The following is a 15,857-nucleotide window of genomic DNA, read 5'->3' as shown; positions in this document are numbered from 1 at the left end:
AATTATATTTATTTTGTTAACTTTTAAATAAGTAGTAAAAAAAAATGATATAACTAAACAAAATTGTTTCATTTTAACAACCTTGAAGCAATGGTGAGGGTAAAGACTTTAGAAATGACATTACTCTTACCTTGTCATAGTTGATACATCTGGGTTCACATGGGTTATATAGTTGATTTGTGGAATACAGAATAAGTATTTTTCAGTTCATTCAGTGATTCAGTAATAATCAGCTAGTGAACATTGTGCTTCTTCTCTGCAAGTTGTGTTTCTTTACGGCTGCTGAGAATACTTTTTTTTATGTTTTCAAAGTACCTTTATGTTTTCAATGATGAAAATGTGGAACAAGCAAGATGGGAAGAAGACACTAAGAATACAATAAAAAGTACAACAAAACCATGTCCGAAATGTCGAACTCCAACTGAAAAAGATGGTAAAAATCTTCAGTGATTGTTTTCTGTTTTCTTTTTCTCTTGAACAGTGTGTGATTAATGTTCATGTGTGTAAATAACACAACTCCAGGATTATAATCACATAGTTTGTCCATCAAGAAAAATTCTTATGTTCATTCATGCATGCTGCCCAATAAGTAACAAAGTATGGTTACATGTGAGATTGTTTCTTGTATTATACAGTCTGTGTGTTTATAATGATTAAGCTATTTGTTTTTGTTAACGGATATTGCACAGTTAGCTGTCCTGTAAAAACAGTAGGAGGTGGACTAATGAAAATCACTAAGCTATCTTGTTTAGTAGTAGAATGTAGTATATAAAATATCACAAAGCTAGCTTGTATACACATACTAAGATTTAGCATGCAAATGTTACCAGGTTAGGTTCTTGTGTACACATAGTAATATTTAGCATACAAATGTTACCAGGTTAGTTTCTTGTATACACATAGTAAGATTTAGCATACAAATGTTACCAGGTTAGTTTCTTGTAGTCATATAGGAGGATGCAGAATAAGAAATATCACCTGACTAGCTTGTGCATGTATATATAGTAGGACAGGGAATAATAAATATCACCAGGTTACCTTCATGATGTTAGAAAAAACATGTAGTTTAAGAAGTCTTGATAGAAACCCTGTAACCTGAGTGCTTTTGAAAGGTGGACATTTCTTCTTGAGGAACAAACTGGGAGTGGTGGTGTAATTGAACAAATGATATATAAAGGGAGTTTATATCAGGAAGGTCATCTGGTTTTTCCAGGAAATGTTTATTTCTGTATCTACTGTTATTGTAAGCATCTCATTTCCAGTACAATACAGCTAATGGCGAGAGTGTATGTGAAAAGATGTTAGGGATATTTTAATTTGAAATGGTTAAATATATGTATATTTGAAACTGTTTAGGTGTTTATGTAAAATAAAGGTGACACTTGGAGACTGATTGGTAAAGATGTTATACTAATAATTTATAAACACAAGTATGAAAAATTATCTTAAATGAATAGTAATTTTTAGAAAATTTAGCTTTTATATTACATGAAAAAATAAGCAAAGAATAAAGTTATTTTTCTTATTCTGACAGAGGTGAAACCAGTGAATGGAGATCAGTGATTCCAGAATCTAGATTAATTCTGAAAGGTTTAACAGTGTTTAGATTTAAAGATAGAGAAATAAATGAAGGAATTTATTTGATTGCTAATATGAACACTGTTCAATTGTTCAGAATTAGTTTAAATTCTGGAATCTGTGATTTTTTTTCATTGGTTTCACTTCTGTCAAAAAAAAAACATAACTATTTTTTTGTCATGAAATGTTAAAGCTGAATTTTGTAAAACTATTTGTTTAACATAATTTTTTATACCTGTTTTATAAATTGATTAGTATAATATATCTTTTTTCCAATCAATCTCTTGGTGTAATCTTTATTTTCTTAAACACCTAAGTATAGCTTTAAATATAAATATATTTAACCATTTCTATATTAAAATATCCCTAACATCTTTTCATGTATACTCTCACCATCGGTTACATCGTACCAGAAATGTGATGCTTATGATAGTATATAATAGAGAAATAAACATTTCATGGTGTCACTAAACTCCCTCTATATGTATCACTGGTTTAGTAACACTACTGTGTTTCCTTGTTGTTTATATGTGACAGAATATAGAATAACAAATATCACCAAGTTAATTTAACATAAACTGTAGGATGTGGAATAATATAATAAATATCACTAGGATAGCTTATGGTATTCATGTGCATTAATCTTCAGCAGGTAATTTGAGTATATGCTATAAAAACAAATTTGGGTAATGGTTTGTTAAAGAATAAATTTGTTTGAGACAGTAAGTTTATTTTATTCATATCACTGGCTTGACTGTTTGTAGCATTTGAATGCTGGGTTAGGAATAATGTGTTGCACTGTTAAGTCAGAACAAAAGTTCTTTGGGTCAAGCAATGGTAAGTCTGTACATAGTAATTGCTATGGTATGAAACCTTTGTCTAAGATAGAAGACTGGCACAGGTTTATAACCCTTTTTCATACTGTGTGTGAGGACTCATCTTAAACAAATGCAGCACACTTTCAAGAACATGAAAAAAATGTACTCGAGTAAAGATATATTCTTTTGTATTTGTATTTCTTAAAGGTTTCCATGTATGAATATAACAGGGTATGGAAAAACTGAAACCATCAGTTTGTTCTGCACATATAAAAGTTTGAATATCACAAAATTAGCCATAAGTTTTGTTCTTTGCATGTACAGAGGTTGAATATTTTATATTTCAACAATTTTGAAGCTTTATCACATTCTTTCATTCTCTATCTTATGACTTTTCATCTTGATAACTGGGCCTGCAATGTGATTTCTGTTGCAAAAGGCTCTGCCATGAGGCTTTCATGTCCAAAGCACACTCCTCCATCTCAGAAATTTTAAATGCCCCAATATAAACGTATTTTGTTTAGAGTGTATGCATATTTTTTATCAGAAAGGGCTGTTGGGAACCTTATCAAAAATGATCAGTTTTTAGTGGCATAATACTATCTTTGAAATGCCAAACAATATCAAAAGTGTAGTTCTGATGCATTCATGCATTGCACAGTTAGTTTATGTTGGTTGCAGTTATCACATGATGTACTGTTTTGTGTATTCATATTTGTTTTAACATGATGCTCTCAACCATCTGTTGTAGAACATGGAAATTTGAATATCATAAAATTAGTTCTGTTTCTTGTTCTGTGCATAGAGTAGGATATAGTTAATGTTGTGAAAGTTAGATTAGTTTCTTAACATGTTCATGTATTGCTATAGTCAACAGAGGAAAAAAAAAACTTGAATGTGATTAAACATATTTCATGTAACTTTATTTTAACTGTTTGTTAATTTATTGCAAGTATGCTATTTATAGCTGTTACTGTTTTTAATGTCTTCAGTAAGAATTTTGTATTCTAGAAAGAGAAATCAAAATATTACTTGTTGATATCTGGAACACATATTTTATTAGTAAGTATAGATTTTACTAATCTTATTTATCTGTTTTTATTTTGAATTTGTAGGTGGCTGTATGCATATGGTTTGCACTCGACCACAGTGTGGTTATCATTGGTGTTGGATGTGTCAAACAGAGTGGACAAGAGAATGCATGGGAAATCATTGGTTTGGTTAATGTAAAGCTGTTGTTTATCACTCACATGATAATGTCAGAGTGTACAAAGATTTGCAGTCGGAATCATCGTTTGTCTCTTCTGAAGTCTTAAATCAACTTAGTAAATTCTTTGTTTAGGTTTTTTTCAAAATTAAATTTTTGTTGACTCATTTGATTGACACTTGTGTTTAAATAAACCAGACATTGACTTCATGGTATTATATAATCTTAGGCCTAAAAATGCACGTTCCTTTTTTTTTTTTTTGTTCAGGTTTGTTTTTTTTTTCTAAATGAAATCTTTGTTGAGAAATTCTTATTTGACTGACACTTGTTAAAATAAACCAAATACTTTATATTATATAATCATAGGCCCAAAAATGCATGTACTTGTATTTTGTATTTTCTACTGAAAACAGTTTTAGTACAATAGCAGTTAAAAGCACTTACAGATATATCCTTACTATATGAAACATTTTTCTCACAAAAATTGTTATGCATACTTTTTTCTTAACTGCTTATCACAGGCATCTTCTTGCACATTTAATGAGGTTTTAATGAGTTACATTCAAAATTTAATTAAGCTACTTTTTTGTCATAGCATGCAAATAAATCTGGCAAAAAATTGCAGCTAATAATTTGATGCTGCAGTGTGAGCTGCGTGATTGTCAACTCGTATGGCATGAATACTAGTTACACAGTTCAAAGGGCAGATACAGCAACAAAAGTTAAGTGTAAATACATGTATATTATTATGAGTTTAAAACTATTTAAAGTAAACGTTTGTAGTTTCATGTTACAATTTGAAGTCACAAGAAAAAAGGATAATTTAGATTCATTTTAAATTTCTTTTTTGGCAATTTACTAGATTAGTCAAACTGACCAACTTCATATGGAGTTAGGATAGAGAAAATAATAGATATGTAAAGTTTCACTGAAATTTATTTAGGAGGTTTTAGAGATCACACAAATTAAATTTAAAATTTTTGAATTAGTAACAAACAAAGACTCGATAAATTCGTGGGTAACTCTTTGGTAAAAACAGTTAATTTTAAAGTCTGCTTTTTGTGTTGAAAGACTTGTAATGTTTACTAAAAGTCTTCCAAATTTTGTAAAGTTAATACAAGTACTACATTGAAAGTTATGAAAAAAACTCTGTAGCCTGAGCACTTTCAAAAGGTAGACTTCTCTTTTTCAGTTTTCCCCCAAAGAAGAAAGGCCAATCTTTTGAAAGTGCTTGGGTTACAGGGTTTTTATTTCATCTCTATTATTCTTGAACTGATGTGTTTTTTAATATCATGAGTATTAAAAGTTATAGTATGAAATCTTATAATGACGACAGAATAGTTATGAACTCAGTCAGTTTGACCTCCTCTCTGGTGAGGGAGTTAATATGGTAAAAGCACTGGATATTAAAATGTATGTTTAACATTTGAACCATTTTATGGCTCAGTGGTGAGCTTCAGAGTTTGTAACACTAAAATTTGGGGTGCAATTCTTGATCCAGGTACTTTGCTGATAACACATATGGCTTTACTCTAGAACAAACAGATAAAAGTACAAAGAATTCTAAAATTGATATTCTCATTAATTGCCAAACTGTGTTTATTGTATTGTAAACTTAAGCCATTAATTGGATGAGTTTCTTTTATATATGATCTTTTCCCATCACTTTCTCTTGTAAGAAATGTCAAATGAACTACAGTGTATTGATAAATGAATGTGATTACACATAACTGAATTGTTATTGGTCAGCAGATTTTTACCTAGAACTACCTAGATTTACAGCTAAGACACTTAAATTTGTGTACAGTGATTTGTTGAACTCCCATGTACCCTACAGTCAATGTGGTTCAACTGCATCTTGCATGTGAATCATCATATGACAGCCCTCCACCAATAGCAGTGCAGCACATCCTCCTGACACGTGTCTCCCTTTATCAGACTGTCACTTCTCGTAAGGCAGTGATTGAGTGCAGAAATTCTTTATTTATGATTTCTTCATTTATTCATTTTTTACTTTTTTCCAAAGTAGTGATTTACTTATTTATTTGCAACAGTTTGTTTTATCTGTAGTAGTACACTGCAATAACTTACCATATTTTTTGGTGTATGAGACTCAGCCTTGATAATTGGGGTGCATCTTATACAAAGGTATCTTCAGGGAAAAAAATATTTTTCACAGTTATGATTTATTTATTTGTTCAACATCAGCATAATATTTTATTATTCTTTAGGATACTTCAAAAATAGTGTCCATAATAAGATAAAATATAGTTGTTTCATACATTTACATCAGAATGTTCATTTATTATGGAAACTTTCAAAATCTTCTTTTGCATCACTGAATTCACTGAAAACAAGTTCTGAAAGTTCACTCTCACTTGTCCTCAAACAATATAATCTTTGGTGCCATTAAGGCAGTTGCTTACATCACATTTTTTAAATACCATTATTACAATTTCCACACTTTGGGGACAAGAAAAAGGTTTGGTACTTTTAAACACTAATGAAACAAAAAAACTGATTATTTGCCATAAACCCCTTCAAAGTCTTTAAAAGCAGTATTGAAAAGGAAATAAAACAAGGTTGTTCCATATATTCAATGCAAAAACATTATTCATTCATTATAAAAACCTTTACAATCTTGTGCATCATTGCATCCACTGTCACTGAAATCAAATTTTGAAGGTTCACTCTCACCTGAGTCACCACTTTCCTTAAACAGGATATCATCTTCACTACTATCAAGGGAATTGCTTATGCCACATTTCTTAAATGCCTTTATTATAATTTCAGTCTTAAATGTATATATGTAAAAACGGTTCGTTTGGGTTGAGAAAATTTTTACGTAGAGGAGTGAACAACGTTTCGACCTTCTTTGGTCATCATTAGGTTCACAGAGTAAGAGGTAACTGACTGGAAGCTGACCACATGTTTGGAAGGGGTTGTGTACTTGAGTGTCAGAATGTAGAGGGCGGTGTTAGATGTTTGAATATATGATTTGATTTTATTATATTTAATATAGGTATAAAGGCTCCCCTTTATATTGATTTTGGGTTTAAGTTGTTGTATAAGTAAGGCTTCTTTAATTTGCATTTGTTTGTTTGTTTCTTTATATAGTATTTGAGTGTTTTCTATGGTTATGTTGTGTTTATTTGACTGAAGGTTGAAACGTTGTTCGCTCCTCTACGTAAAAAAAATTTATCAACCTAAATGAGCCATTTTTACATATATATTTTTTCTATAGAAGTGGGTTTTCTCGACATCACAGTCTTAAATCTGTCCCATGAGCTTTTGACCCACTCACACACAATTGGAATGCTTGGTCTCTTCCTTCTTCTGGTAGGAGTCACTTTGTGGTCGACCATCTGCATCCATTTGTTACACTCCTCATGCATCAAGCACTTGAAGGACTTATTGATAGATACATCCAGTGTTTGTAATTGGCTTGTTAGCTCACCAGATATAACAGCAAGTTGGGTCTTCATTTGGGCAATTTTTTCTTTACTGCATCAGTTTTAGGTGCTCTAAAAGAATCCCATACAAGCAAAGCTGGGGCTTTCAGTAATCCATCTGGATGTTTAGCCCACACTTTCTCTAGCCACAACTTCATCCCTTGGGATAGATGTGAACAAGAACACCACTAGGCAACTTTTCTTTTGGCAAGGTCTTTCTTTTAAATATAAGCATTGGTGGAAGTTTTAAGCCATCAGCACAGCATGATAATACTACTGTGTAATGGGTTTTCTCATGCCTACTTGCTTCCATAGTTATACTCTTAGTATAACTCTTGTCAGCAATTTTATTACTTGGAACATTAAAAGTTAGTGGTACTTCATCCATATTAACAATGTGAAACAGCTCAAAATTTGTTGATTTTCTTGTGTTGATTATATATGTATGGAATTCTGAAATTTTATTCTCAAACTCTACTGGTATCTTCTGTGCTATTTTTGTTCTTGTTCACATTACTAAGTTTTTACGTTTCTTGAATCTATAACACCAAGATGTATGACCAGTAAAATCATCATAATTTCTTCCTGAGCTATCTGTTTTCCTTTGAAAATTATCATTGTTGTACAATGCTTTGACTTTTCTGTTACCTAAGAGAACAATTCTTTTTTGTGTTCTGGCCATTCCACTTTCTTAACTCTCAAGTTGTATTTACTGCCCCAAGCTGACTATAACTGATCTTCTTGCTTATGCCATGTATGAATCGTTTCGGTAAATGGTGGCCCCAAAACTTTTTCAGCTGCCGTATTACCATGTTCCTTTGCACACTTTATGATATCTAGCTTAAATTTTATATTGTAGTTGACTTTTTTGCTTTCACATGGTGTTACACTTGATACTTTTTATATTCCCTAAAACAATGTCTTTTTTGTCACATAAGGCTTAGTATATCCCCAGCCATTTCACAATACAAAGGATGAACCTGCCAAGCCAATGAGTGGCTGTGATGTGCCTCACACTCTAATTTCTGCCAATCAACAAGCTAACCTTCTGGCTGCTGTGGTTTGCCTTTTGTATTCTAAATGCTTCATATTCCACCATTAGCCAGAAGATGGCATAACCCAAAGAAGATGTATGAGAGGAGATGTCATAAGCTTGTTTATGTTTCCCTCTGACCTGAAGCCACAGAGATAAATACTAGAGTGTGCATCCCCTATCTCGCTATGTGCTTCCAGGTGTGCCAGCAAGCCTTGCCTGATAGCCATCTTGATGTGGACACTCTCCTCATATTTTGAAATTGTGTTAGCTGCCCATATCGAGTTTTGTGCTCACAATTACTATCAGTTTCCAAACTTGTATGTTTTTGTTGTGTTCTTTATGGATATGACATTAGTACTGTTAGTACAATGTCTAATTTAAGTTAAAGAAAGGTCCCCCTAATGGTACACTGTTGTGCAGTTATTTCCCATAATAACCCATTTTCTTTAGCCTATGAGAAAAAGCCTAGAGAGGCATAAAATGTTTGATCTTTGGTGTATAGAATGCAGGGGTTTTGAGACCATTTTTTTTTTGGAGAAAAAGTGCATCTTGTATACCGAAAAATATGGTACCTTTATTGATTTTTCTTCTAATTTTCAAGTTTTTCACAGTTCAAGATCAATTCTGAAGATTTTTTTTACATCTGATATCTTTACTGCTACTTCAAATGTCATTATTGACTCCAGGTCTGCTATTATTTGCGAGGAGATTGATCATTATGTGAGTCATTCTTTTTTCCTGACATTTGGGTTCCTATTGCATTCTCCAAACTTATTCATTATGAGGAGAATTTTTAGTGTGTTTTTTTTTCCTATGCTATGCCTTTCCATGTATCTGTGATATCTACTAGGTCACATCTACATTCTGCTTCTTTTTCAGTGATCTTTCTCAGTTTTGTTCTATTTTCACAGTTTTAATATGATACTGTTTTTTTGAACATGTCATCTGTTATTATGGTCCCTTATTTTCCTTCCTTTCCCTGACATCAAGTTTCACGTTGAGCATTTTGTTTCTCTGTTGAGTGTTGGCATTAGCATTCCTCATCTTCTATGGTTTTTTATTCTTTAGGCTTTAGCTTATCAGAAGCTGCTCAACTTTTTCTTGACTCTCAACAGTTAGCCACATTTACTAATATGAGTGGCTGACCATAATAATATTCCTATCCATTTCTCCTTCTTCCTTTTACTCATCTTCATCGTACCTTTACAGCTCTCTTGCACTATTTTCCAACATATTTCTCCTTTCTGAGGCACTCTACCGAGTTTTTTATACACTTTTGCTCCTTCCTTCGCATTGGTGCTATTCCTTCAAATATAATTTTGTTGCTGTGGGAAGGAATCTGTTCACAAGGTCATCTACCTTCCCATTATTTTTGTGACTTCAGGATGGCTCCTTTTTTCTTTCAGTTGAATTTTGGAACTTTTTCATGTCCTTCGATTAATGTGTGGACTCTACAGTTATGTACCTCTCCTTTCTCTTGAGTTTCACCTCCATCATTCATCAGACATGCAGCTTCCACTTCCTATGTTTATCTTCCACTATCTTCATTGACTAGCAGTTTCTTCCAATTGTTGCCATCCTACAAACTTCAGCTAATCCGTGACTGGATAATATGTTTTTTGATATATATTTTTCCTTCCAAGGGCATGTCCCATTTAGTATTTTGATTATGCATAGTGGCAAGCATTGCCTTTCTAGGTATGCTTCCTGTATCTCAAATGCACATGATATATATTGTGGTCTATAATGCACATTGTTGAGATGGAATGTTCCAGAAGTTCACAAGTACGTTTTTCCTTATAATATATTTGCTGACTCACATGAGTAAATAAGAAGGGGATATCTGTCCATCACTGCTGTTCCTCTTATTGCTTTTCAAAATAGTTTTCATGTTTATTCTTTATATTGTTTCTGCTGTTTGCATTCTTTTAAACTCTCCACAATCTTTTTTCTTGTTATTTTAGTGCAGTGTAAGATTCCTTACCACTTTCCAGGTCAGAGCAACTAGGATGGTGGACCATGGAAGAGTTCTGCTGGTGTAGATGGCAAGCAATCCTCCATTCATGTGCTCCAGCTCTGTGAGGTAGAGTGCAGAAGTTGATGTTGCACCCATCTTCTGTGTGGTTCTATCCAAATGGTAAAGTTGCTTATATTTTATAAGGTAAGATCCACTTTTGTAGAGTGGGACCTAGAGAATGTTGTTGAGCTTCACATTCTGTGGGGTCTTATCCAGGGGATGATGTTGCACATATCTATAAATAAATGTGCTCCAACTCCATACAGTGAATCCTGGAGGTTGATATCGCATGTAGCTTCTGTGCAGTTCTATCCAAATGGTGATATTTCTATATTTTAAGATGCAATCTACTTCTGTGTGGTGGGATATACAAGTTTCTGTTGTGCTCCAGCCTGTGTGTGTGGTCCTATCCAGATGATTACATTTCCTTGAAATAGATCTGTGACAATGCATCTGAACTCTTTGAATAGAATCCCTCATCCTACCATAATGTGGATGTTGGTTCTCAATGAGTGGACCAGTCATTGTAAATCCTCATGTGTGTTGATCATGTTTCCTCTTCCTCACTAAATTTCTCTCAGGAACTATATCTCTGTGCAGATTAGAGCTTGACCAACCAGCATAAATCTTCACATGTGTTGGTTGTGTTTTCTCTTCCTCACCCAATTTGGCTGAAGACCCCCACCTCTGTGTGGTTTTGTCCCAGAGGTCGATTTTACCTCCAGCTTCTGTGTGTTTCTATTTATATATACGGTTGCTATATATTTCCTCCATGCAATGGGACTAAAATTGTGGAATTGTCCTCCAGCTTGTGTGCAGTCCTATCCAGAAGATAACATTGATCAGGGAGACCATTTTTCATGTGCTTCACTTTAATGTGTTTTACCACCTTAGGCTGATGTTGCACAGTGTAGTGCTAGTCTGATGGAATTTGAGTTTGATGTGACCTGCCACATTGGCACATCTTATCCTACTATAATTCAGATATTCCTGGAGTAAGGTTACTTGGAAATTTTCGTAGAGTACATGCTTCCATTCTACTTTACTTCAGGTGAAGATGGTGAGGACTCTCCTCCTCCTATAGGCTGGAGGCTTTATTACTGGTGCTGTTTGGTTTTGAACTGGAGTTGACTGGACATGTATGGTTCATTGTGCCTTAGCCACTCTGTACCTTGGGGCAAATAACTTTCTTTCCCCATATTCCTGTCTGTAGTTAGGTATTCTTCAGAATTGAAATTTCAGTGAACTGTGTTTCATATTTCAACATCATTTGGTTTTTCTCTCTTTGTTCAGTAGTGCTCCTCCCACTCTCCACGCATTTTCACACTTGGCACAAAGTAACATGGTATAGAAGTGGTGCAGCATCTCATGTGTGTTCCTTTCTCAACTGGAGTTGCACTTCCTGGGTGTTCTTTGGATGCTTTGGAAGGATACTCATTTCTCTTTCTCACACTAATCCTTCCACCTATTCAATGTGGAATTCTAGATTTACATGCAAGTAAAGGTAATGTACCATACCAGAAGTTATTATTTTACTTGGCTGAAGATTTCCAGTATGTAATTACCTCCTCCCACACTTCCTTCCCTCTGAAAACCAATAGTCTAAAAGTTACAGTTCAGTAGAAGCAAATAGAGTCATATGCATCAGGAAGATGTGTTACACTGCTGTTAATTGAAGGATTCTGGCATGATAATTTTGCATTTAAGATGCAGTTGAACCATTCATCATGGGGTATGTGTCAATTCAAAACATGTAGTATGTAGAAAATGCTGCATACAGAGGGCAGCACTGAACAAGACTAGCTACACATGTGAGAGGTGGGAGGTACCTCCTGGAAATCTATTTTCAGTATAGGAAAATAATGGCTTTAAATAAATTCTGAATAAAGCTGCTAAATCTAAAATATGAACCATTAAATGTATACTCTTCAAAAAAAGAAACTCAAAAGGCAAAATATGATAAAAATTGTTAACAAGTTTATTTCGGGTAGTTCTGTATGACGTGTGAAACTTTGCACATTCACTGCTGAACATCCAAAGTCTGCAAAGGCGAAGTCCACGCCACTAGTTGAAGTTTAACGTCACTCAACGTCAATAACGAGTATGCCCCCTGTGAGCATCAATAACTGCTTGGCATCTCCTGCCCATGAAAGAGATGAGATGATGAATCACATCCTGTGGAATGGCTGTCCACTCAGCCTGCAAAGCTGCTGCAAGCTGAGGTAGAGTCTGCGGTTGAGGTTGTCGCTGTCGCAGACGTCGGTCCAACTCGTCCCAAAGACGTCCAATGGGGTTTAAATCTGGTGATCTGGAGGGCCAGGGAAGAACATTGATGTTGTGGTGTCTCATGAAGACAGTGGTGAGTCAGGCTGTGTGAGGACGGGCGTTGTCATGTTGAAAAACGTTGACGTTCACCATGATAGGTTGCACATGGGGTCTAAGAATCTCGTCGACGTATCGTTGAGCCGTAAGATTCCCTCGAATGTGCAAAAGGTCTGTTCTGGCATTGTAGGCGATGGCAGCCCACATCATGACGCTGCCACCACCAAATCTGTCAACTTCCTGCACACAGTTTGCTGCAAAACGTTCACCTCGGGTCCTTCCATCCTGCCTATGAAGCATAAAACATGATTCATGCTGAACCAAACATGCCACCATCGTCGATGAGGCATTACCCGATGTGCCCGGGTCCACTGCAGCCGTGCTTGACGATGTTGCTGGGTGAGGATGACGCCTCTGACTGGACGTCGAGGTCGGATTCCTGCATCTCGTAGACGGTTGCGTACGGTCTCATCGGAAATCCTACACAGCCCTGGTATGCTTGAGGCAGTAGACATCGCAGTGGTGGTCCTATCCCGAAGGTGACGTAACCGGATGTAGCGATCTTGTATGGGCGTGGTCACACAAGGTCTGCCAGATCGTGGACAGTCACGAGTTGATCCTTGTTGTTGGTGACGATTCCATAGCCTTGTGATGGTGCTTGGGTGGACATTCACAGCTCTGGCAACATCTGATCGAGATTTGCCTGCTTTCAAGCGACCAATGGCATTGTTGCGTTGTGCTTCAGTCAGTCTTGGCGTAACTGTATTGTGTGTCAATGGCTTAACACTGAGCTATGGAAACCGAGAACCCATCACTTTTATAGGAATTTTGCACATGTTGCACTTGCAGAACATGCAAATCTCTCAAACAAATTTATTGGACACGAATGCGTTTTGCCAAAAAATCCGATGTTTTCCTCCGTATTCAACGTGCACAACTTTTATTATCATTTTGGTCTGACAATCAGTGCCTTAACACGTGTAACATCACATACTCTGAGCTTGAAATGGTATTACATATATTTCTCTTTAAAATAAAAAAAATATCCCTTTTGTGTTTCTTGTTTTGAAGAGTATATTTTCATAGTATATTTCACATTCAAGCATAACATTATTTTTTGTCACACCAAAAATACACGATTTTAATTGAAACTTTTTAGAGGAGATACGATGAGAAAAGTTTGCTTATGAAAAAACAACAACAAGACTTCTGTATGATAGGTTAAGTTTAACAATCCAATGAAACAAGTTTGGCAACTAAGTGTAGCATTTTAGTTGACTTCATAACCTTTTTATGTTTGGAATCATTTATAATTTGCAATTTACGTTGGTGAAGTGAACATTGAGTTTTACGGTAACAGTTTTACATTATCACAAAACATCAAGCTCTTCATTTTTGTCTTCAAACATTTCAGTGTTGTGTAGCAACAATAAGTTTCCCATCTTTTTGTTATTTAACTCTTTCACAGTATGTTCAAACAATGAGCCATCATTGAAACAACAAGTTACTGTTTTACTGTAACACTGACATTAGGTTTAAATATTTTCTTAGTGTTTTGTTCTATTACACTCTGATGTGTTAAAACAGTTTGTCCTTGTTTTGCTGTAACATTAACTTTGGGTGAAAGAATATACTCCACTTGTTTTGTTATAACACTTTGATAATATGTTAAAACAGTAACTTTTTCTTATTTTTAAAACTTATAACACTGTTTCATAATAGTAGGTTTTATTTAATTTGTTTTTACAAAACATTCTGTAATATAGTAAAAAAAGTACTTTACAGCTGTTCTTGGAGAAGTAAAGTGGCATCAAGATATCTCACTCAATATTAAGAACTAGGTAAATACAGTATTTATAGCAGCCATTTGTATTTTATCATAACCATATTAGATAAAGCAACAAGTGTATGTATTTAACTCAGATTTTTTTTGTAAATGTAATTGCCTGTAGAATCAAGAGAAATGTGTATAGATTTCATTCTTGCTGCCTTATGTTAGTTTTTGAAACTCAAGTGCATTGACTTGATGAACCTTTTGTATGGTTTGGTTTATTGCAATGTGAAAAAAGTATTCTAGATGAAATAGTTTAACTTTCAGAATTGCTTTCTACAGATTATGTAGCTTCTGCAAATAAAATATTATATTTTGATATGTGATATTTATAAGAATTCATACTTTTGAAACTTCCAAAATATTCCATTGTGATGTATTTCTTAAGAAAGAACTAGAATTGCTGACCTTTGTTGTAGAATTTACTTTCTTACTTTATTGTCTTAATACATTATTTCTAACTGTTATATTCAAACTATTTTGAATCAGAAAACAAGACACTGAGTTTTGTTTTTATCATGTAAAAATTACAAACAATACAACTTCAAATTGTTAATCAAAAGGTTTCATTTAATGTATATGATAATATTTAGTACATATTTTTTTACATTATTTTTTACTGATTTCCTTTGACCCATTCAAGCAATTACTTTAGCTTATATGGCCAAATGCAAACAAAACTTGAGATTGATTTTGTCAACAAAATGAAACTTGATACAACCAATTTTAAAATGATGTAAATAATCCTACCATAACTTGTTACACAAAATATATTTATGCTTATATCATAGTTCAAATGAAATATAAAATAATAAAGCAAGTTTTTCACAATCTGTTAAAACTGAGGATTTTAAATGTAGCTTTAGTTGTTCACAGACACCTTTTTGTAATAGTTATGGCCCTAATACAAGTCACCAATAAACTGGAAGAGATATTGATTTTATATTTAGATGGATGTAAGAGTAACCTGTAAATTCTCAAAACTAAGATGTCAGTTATCTCGCACCATAATGCTTTATCTATAAAATTTGTAATCATGCAGTATTGGTTATAACTCAATATTTACCATCAGCCATCCATTTGATGCTCAAAACTGAATTTGGTGATATTTGCATCATGCCATAATAGTTCATGTTGAGAGAGTGATTGGCTAAAAACTGATAAAACCACACTTGTGTTCAAGTTACAAAATTCACTTAGCACTATGTTGTTCAATATTGTTATGAGTTTTCTCATGGGAACCTATGAGTGTCATTTATATGCTACAAAAGAATTTGGGTAATAATAAAACACCAGTAATTTTATTGGGAGGTTGATGAAATTAACCCAAATTCTAAATTTGTGATTTTAAATAGTTTTGTCTGTCTAATTAAGTAAATAAAGCCTTTTTTATGGAATAAAATAAAAAGTTGAAATTGCTTCCTGGTGGTTCAGCTAAAACTGGTTTTGATACTTGTGTTGGGCACAATACATATATCCCATTTTATAGGTTTTGCTTAACAATAAAGCAAACAAACAAGAATTGAAGTTTATTGAATAAAAAGTTAATTTTTAATATGTGGAAGTACAACTGCAACTTTATTTTATTTTCAACTG

At 33.9% G+C, this 15,857-nt stretch overlaps 1 protein-coding gene across 4 annotated transcripts in view; it reads left to right on the top strand.

The window, feature by feature from the left end:
* park (E3 ubiquitin-protein ligase parkin) overlaps nt 1-14,584 on the top strand; it is an 87,408-nt gene extending 72,824 nt beyond the window's left edge. For 2 of the 4 annotated variants that reach the window (XM_076516434.1, XM_076516432.1), the window contains 2 exons: nt 313-433; nt 3,512-14,584. In XM_076516434.1, coding sequence (XP_076372549.1) covers nt 313-433; nt 3,512-3,621 — 231 coding nt within the window. In that variant the 3' untranslated portion in view covers nt 3,622-14,584. The remainder of the gene's footprint in view (nt 1-312; nt 434-3,511) is intronic. The other 2 variants (XM_076516435.1, XM_076516433.1) reach the window with 1 other exon arrangement.
* Nucleotides 14,585-15,857: the final 1,273 nt, after the last annotated feature.

This window comes from Tachypleus tridentatus, chromosome 7, assembly GCF_004210375.1.
Source record: "Tachypleus tridentatus isolate NWPU-2018 chromosome 7, ASM421037v1, whole genome shotgun sequence".
In the NCBI taxonomy this organism is placed as follows: domain Eukaryota; kingdom Metazoa; phylum Arthropoda; class Merostomata; order Xiphosura; family Limulidae; genus Tachypleus; species Tachypleus tridentatus.
This window is presented reverse-complemented; position numbering and strand designations above follow the sequence as displayed.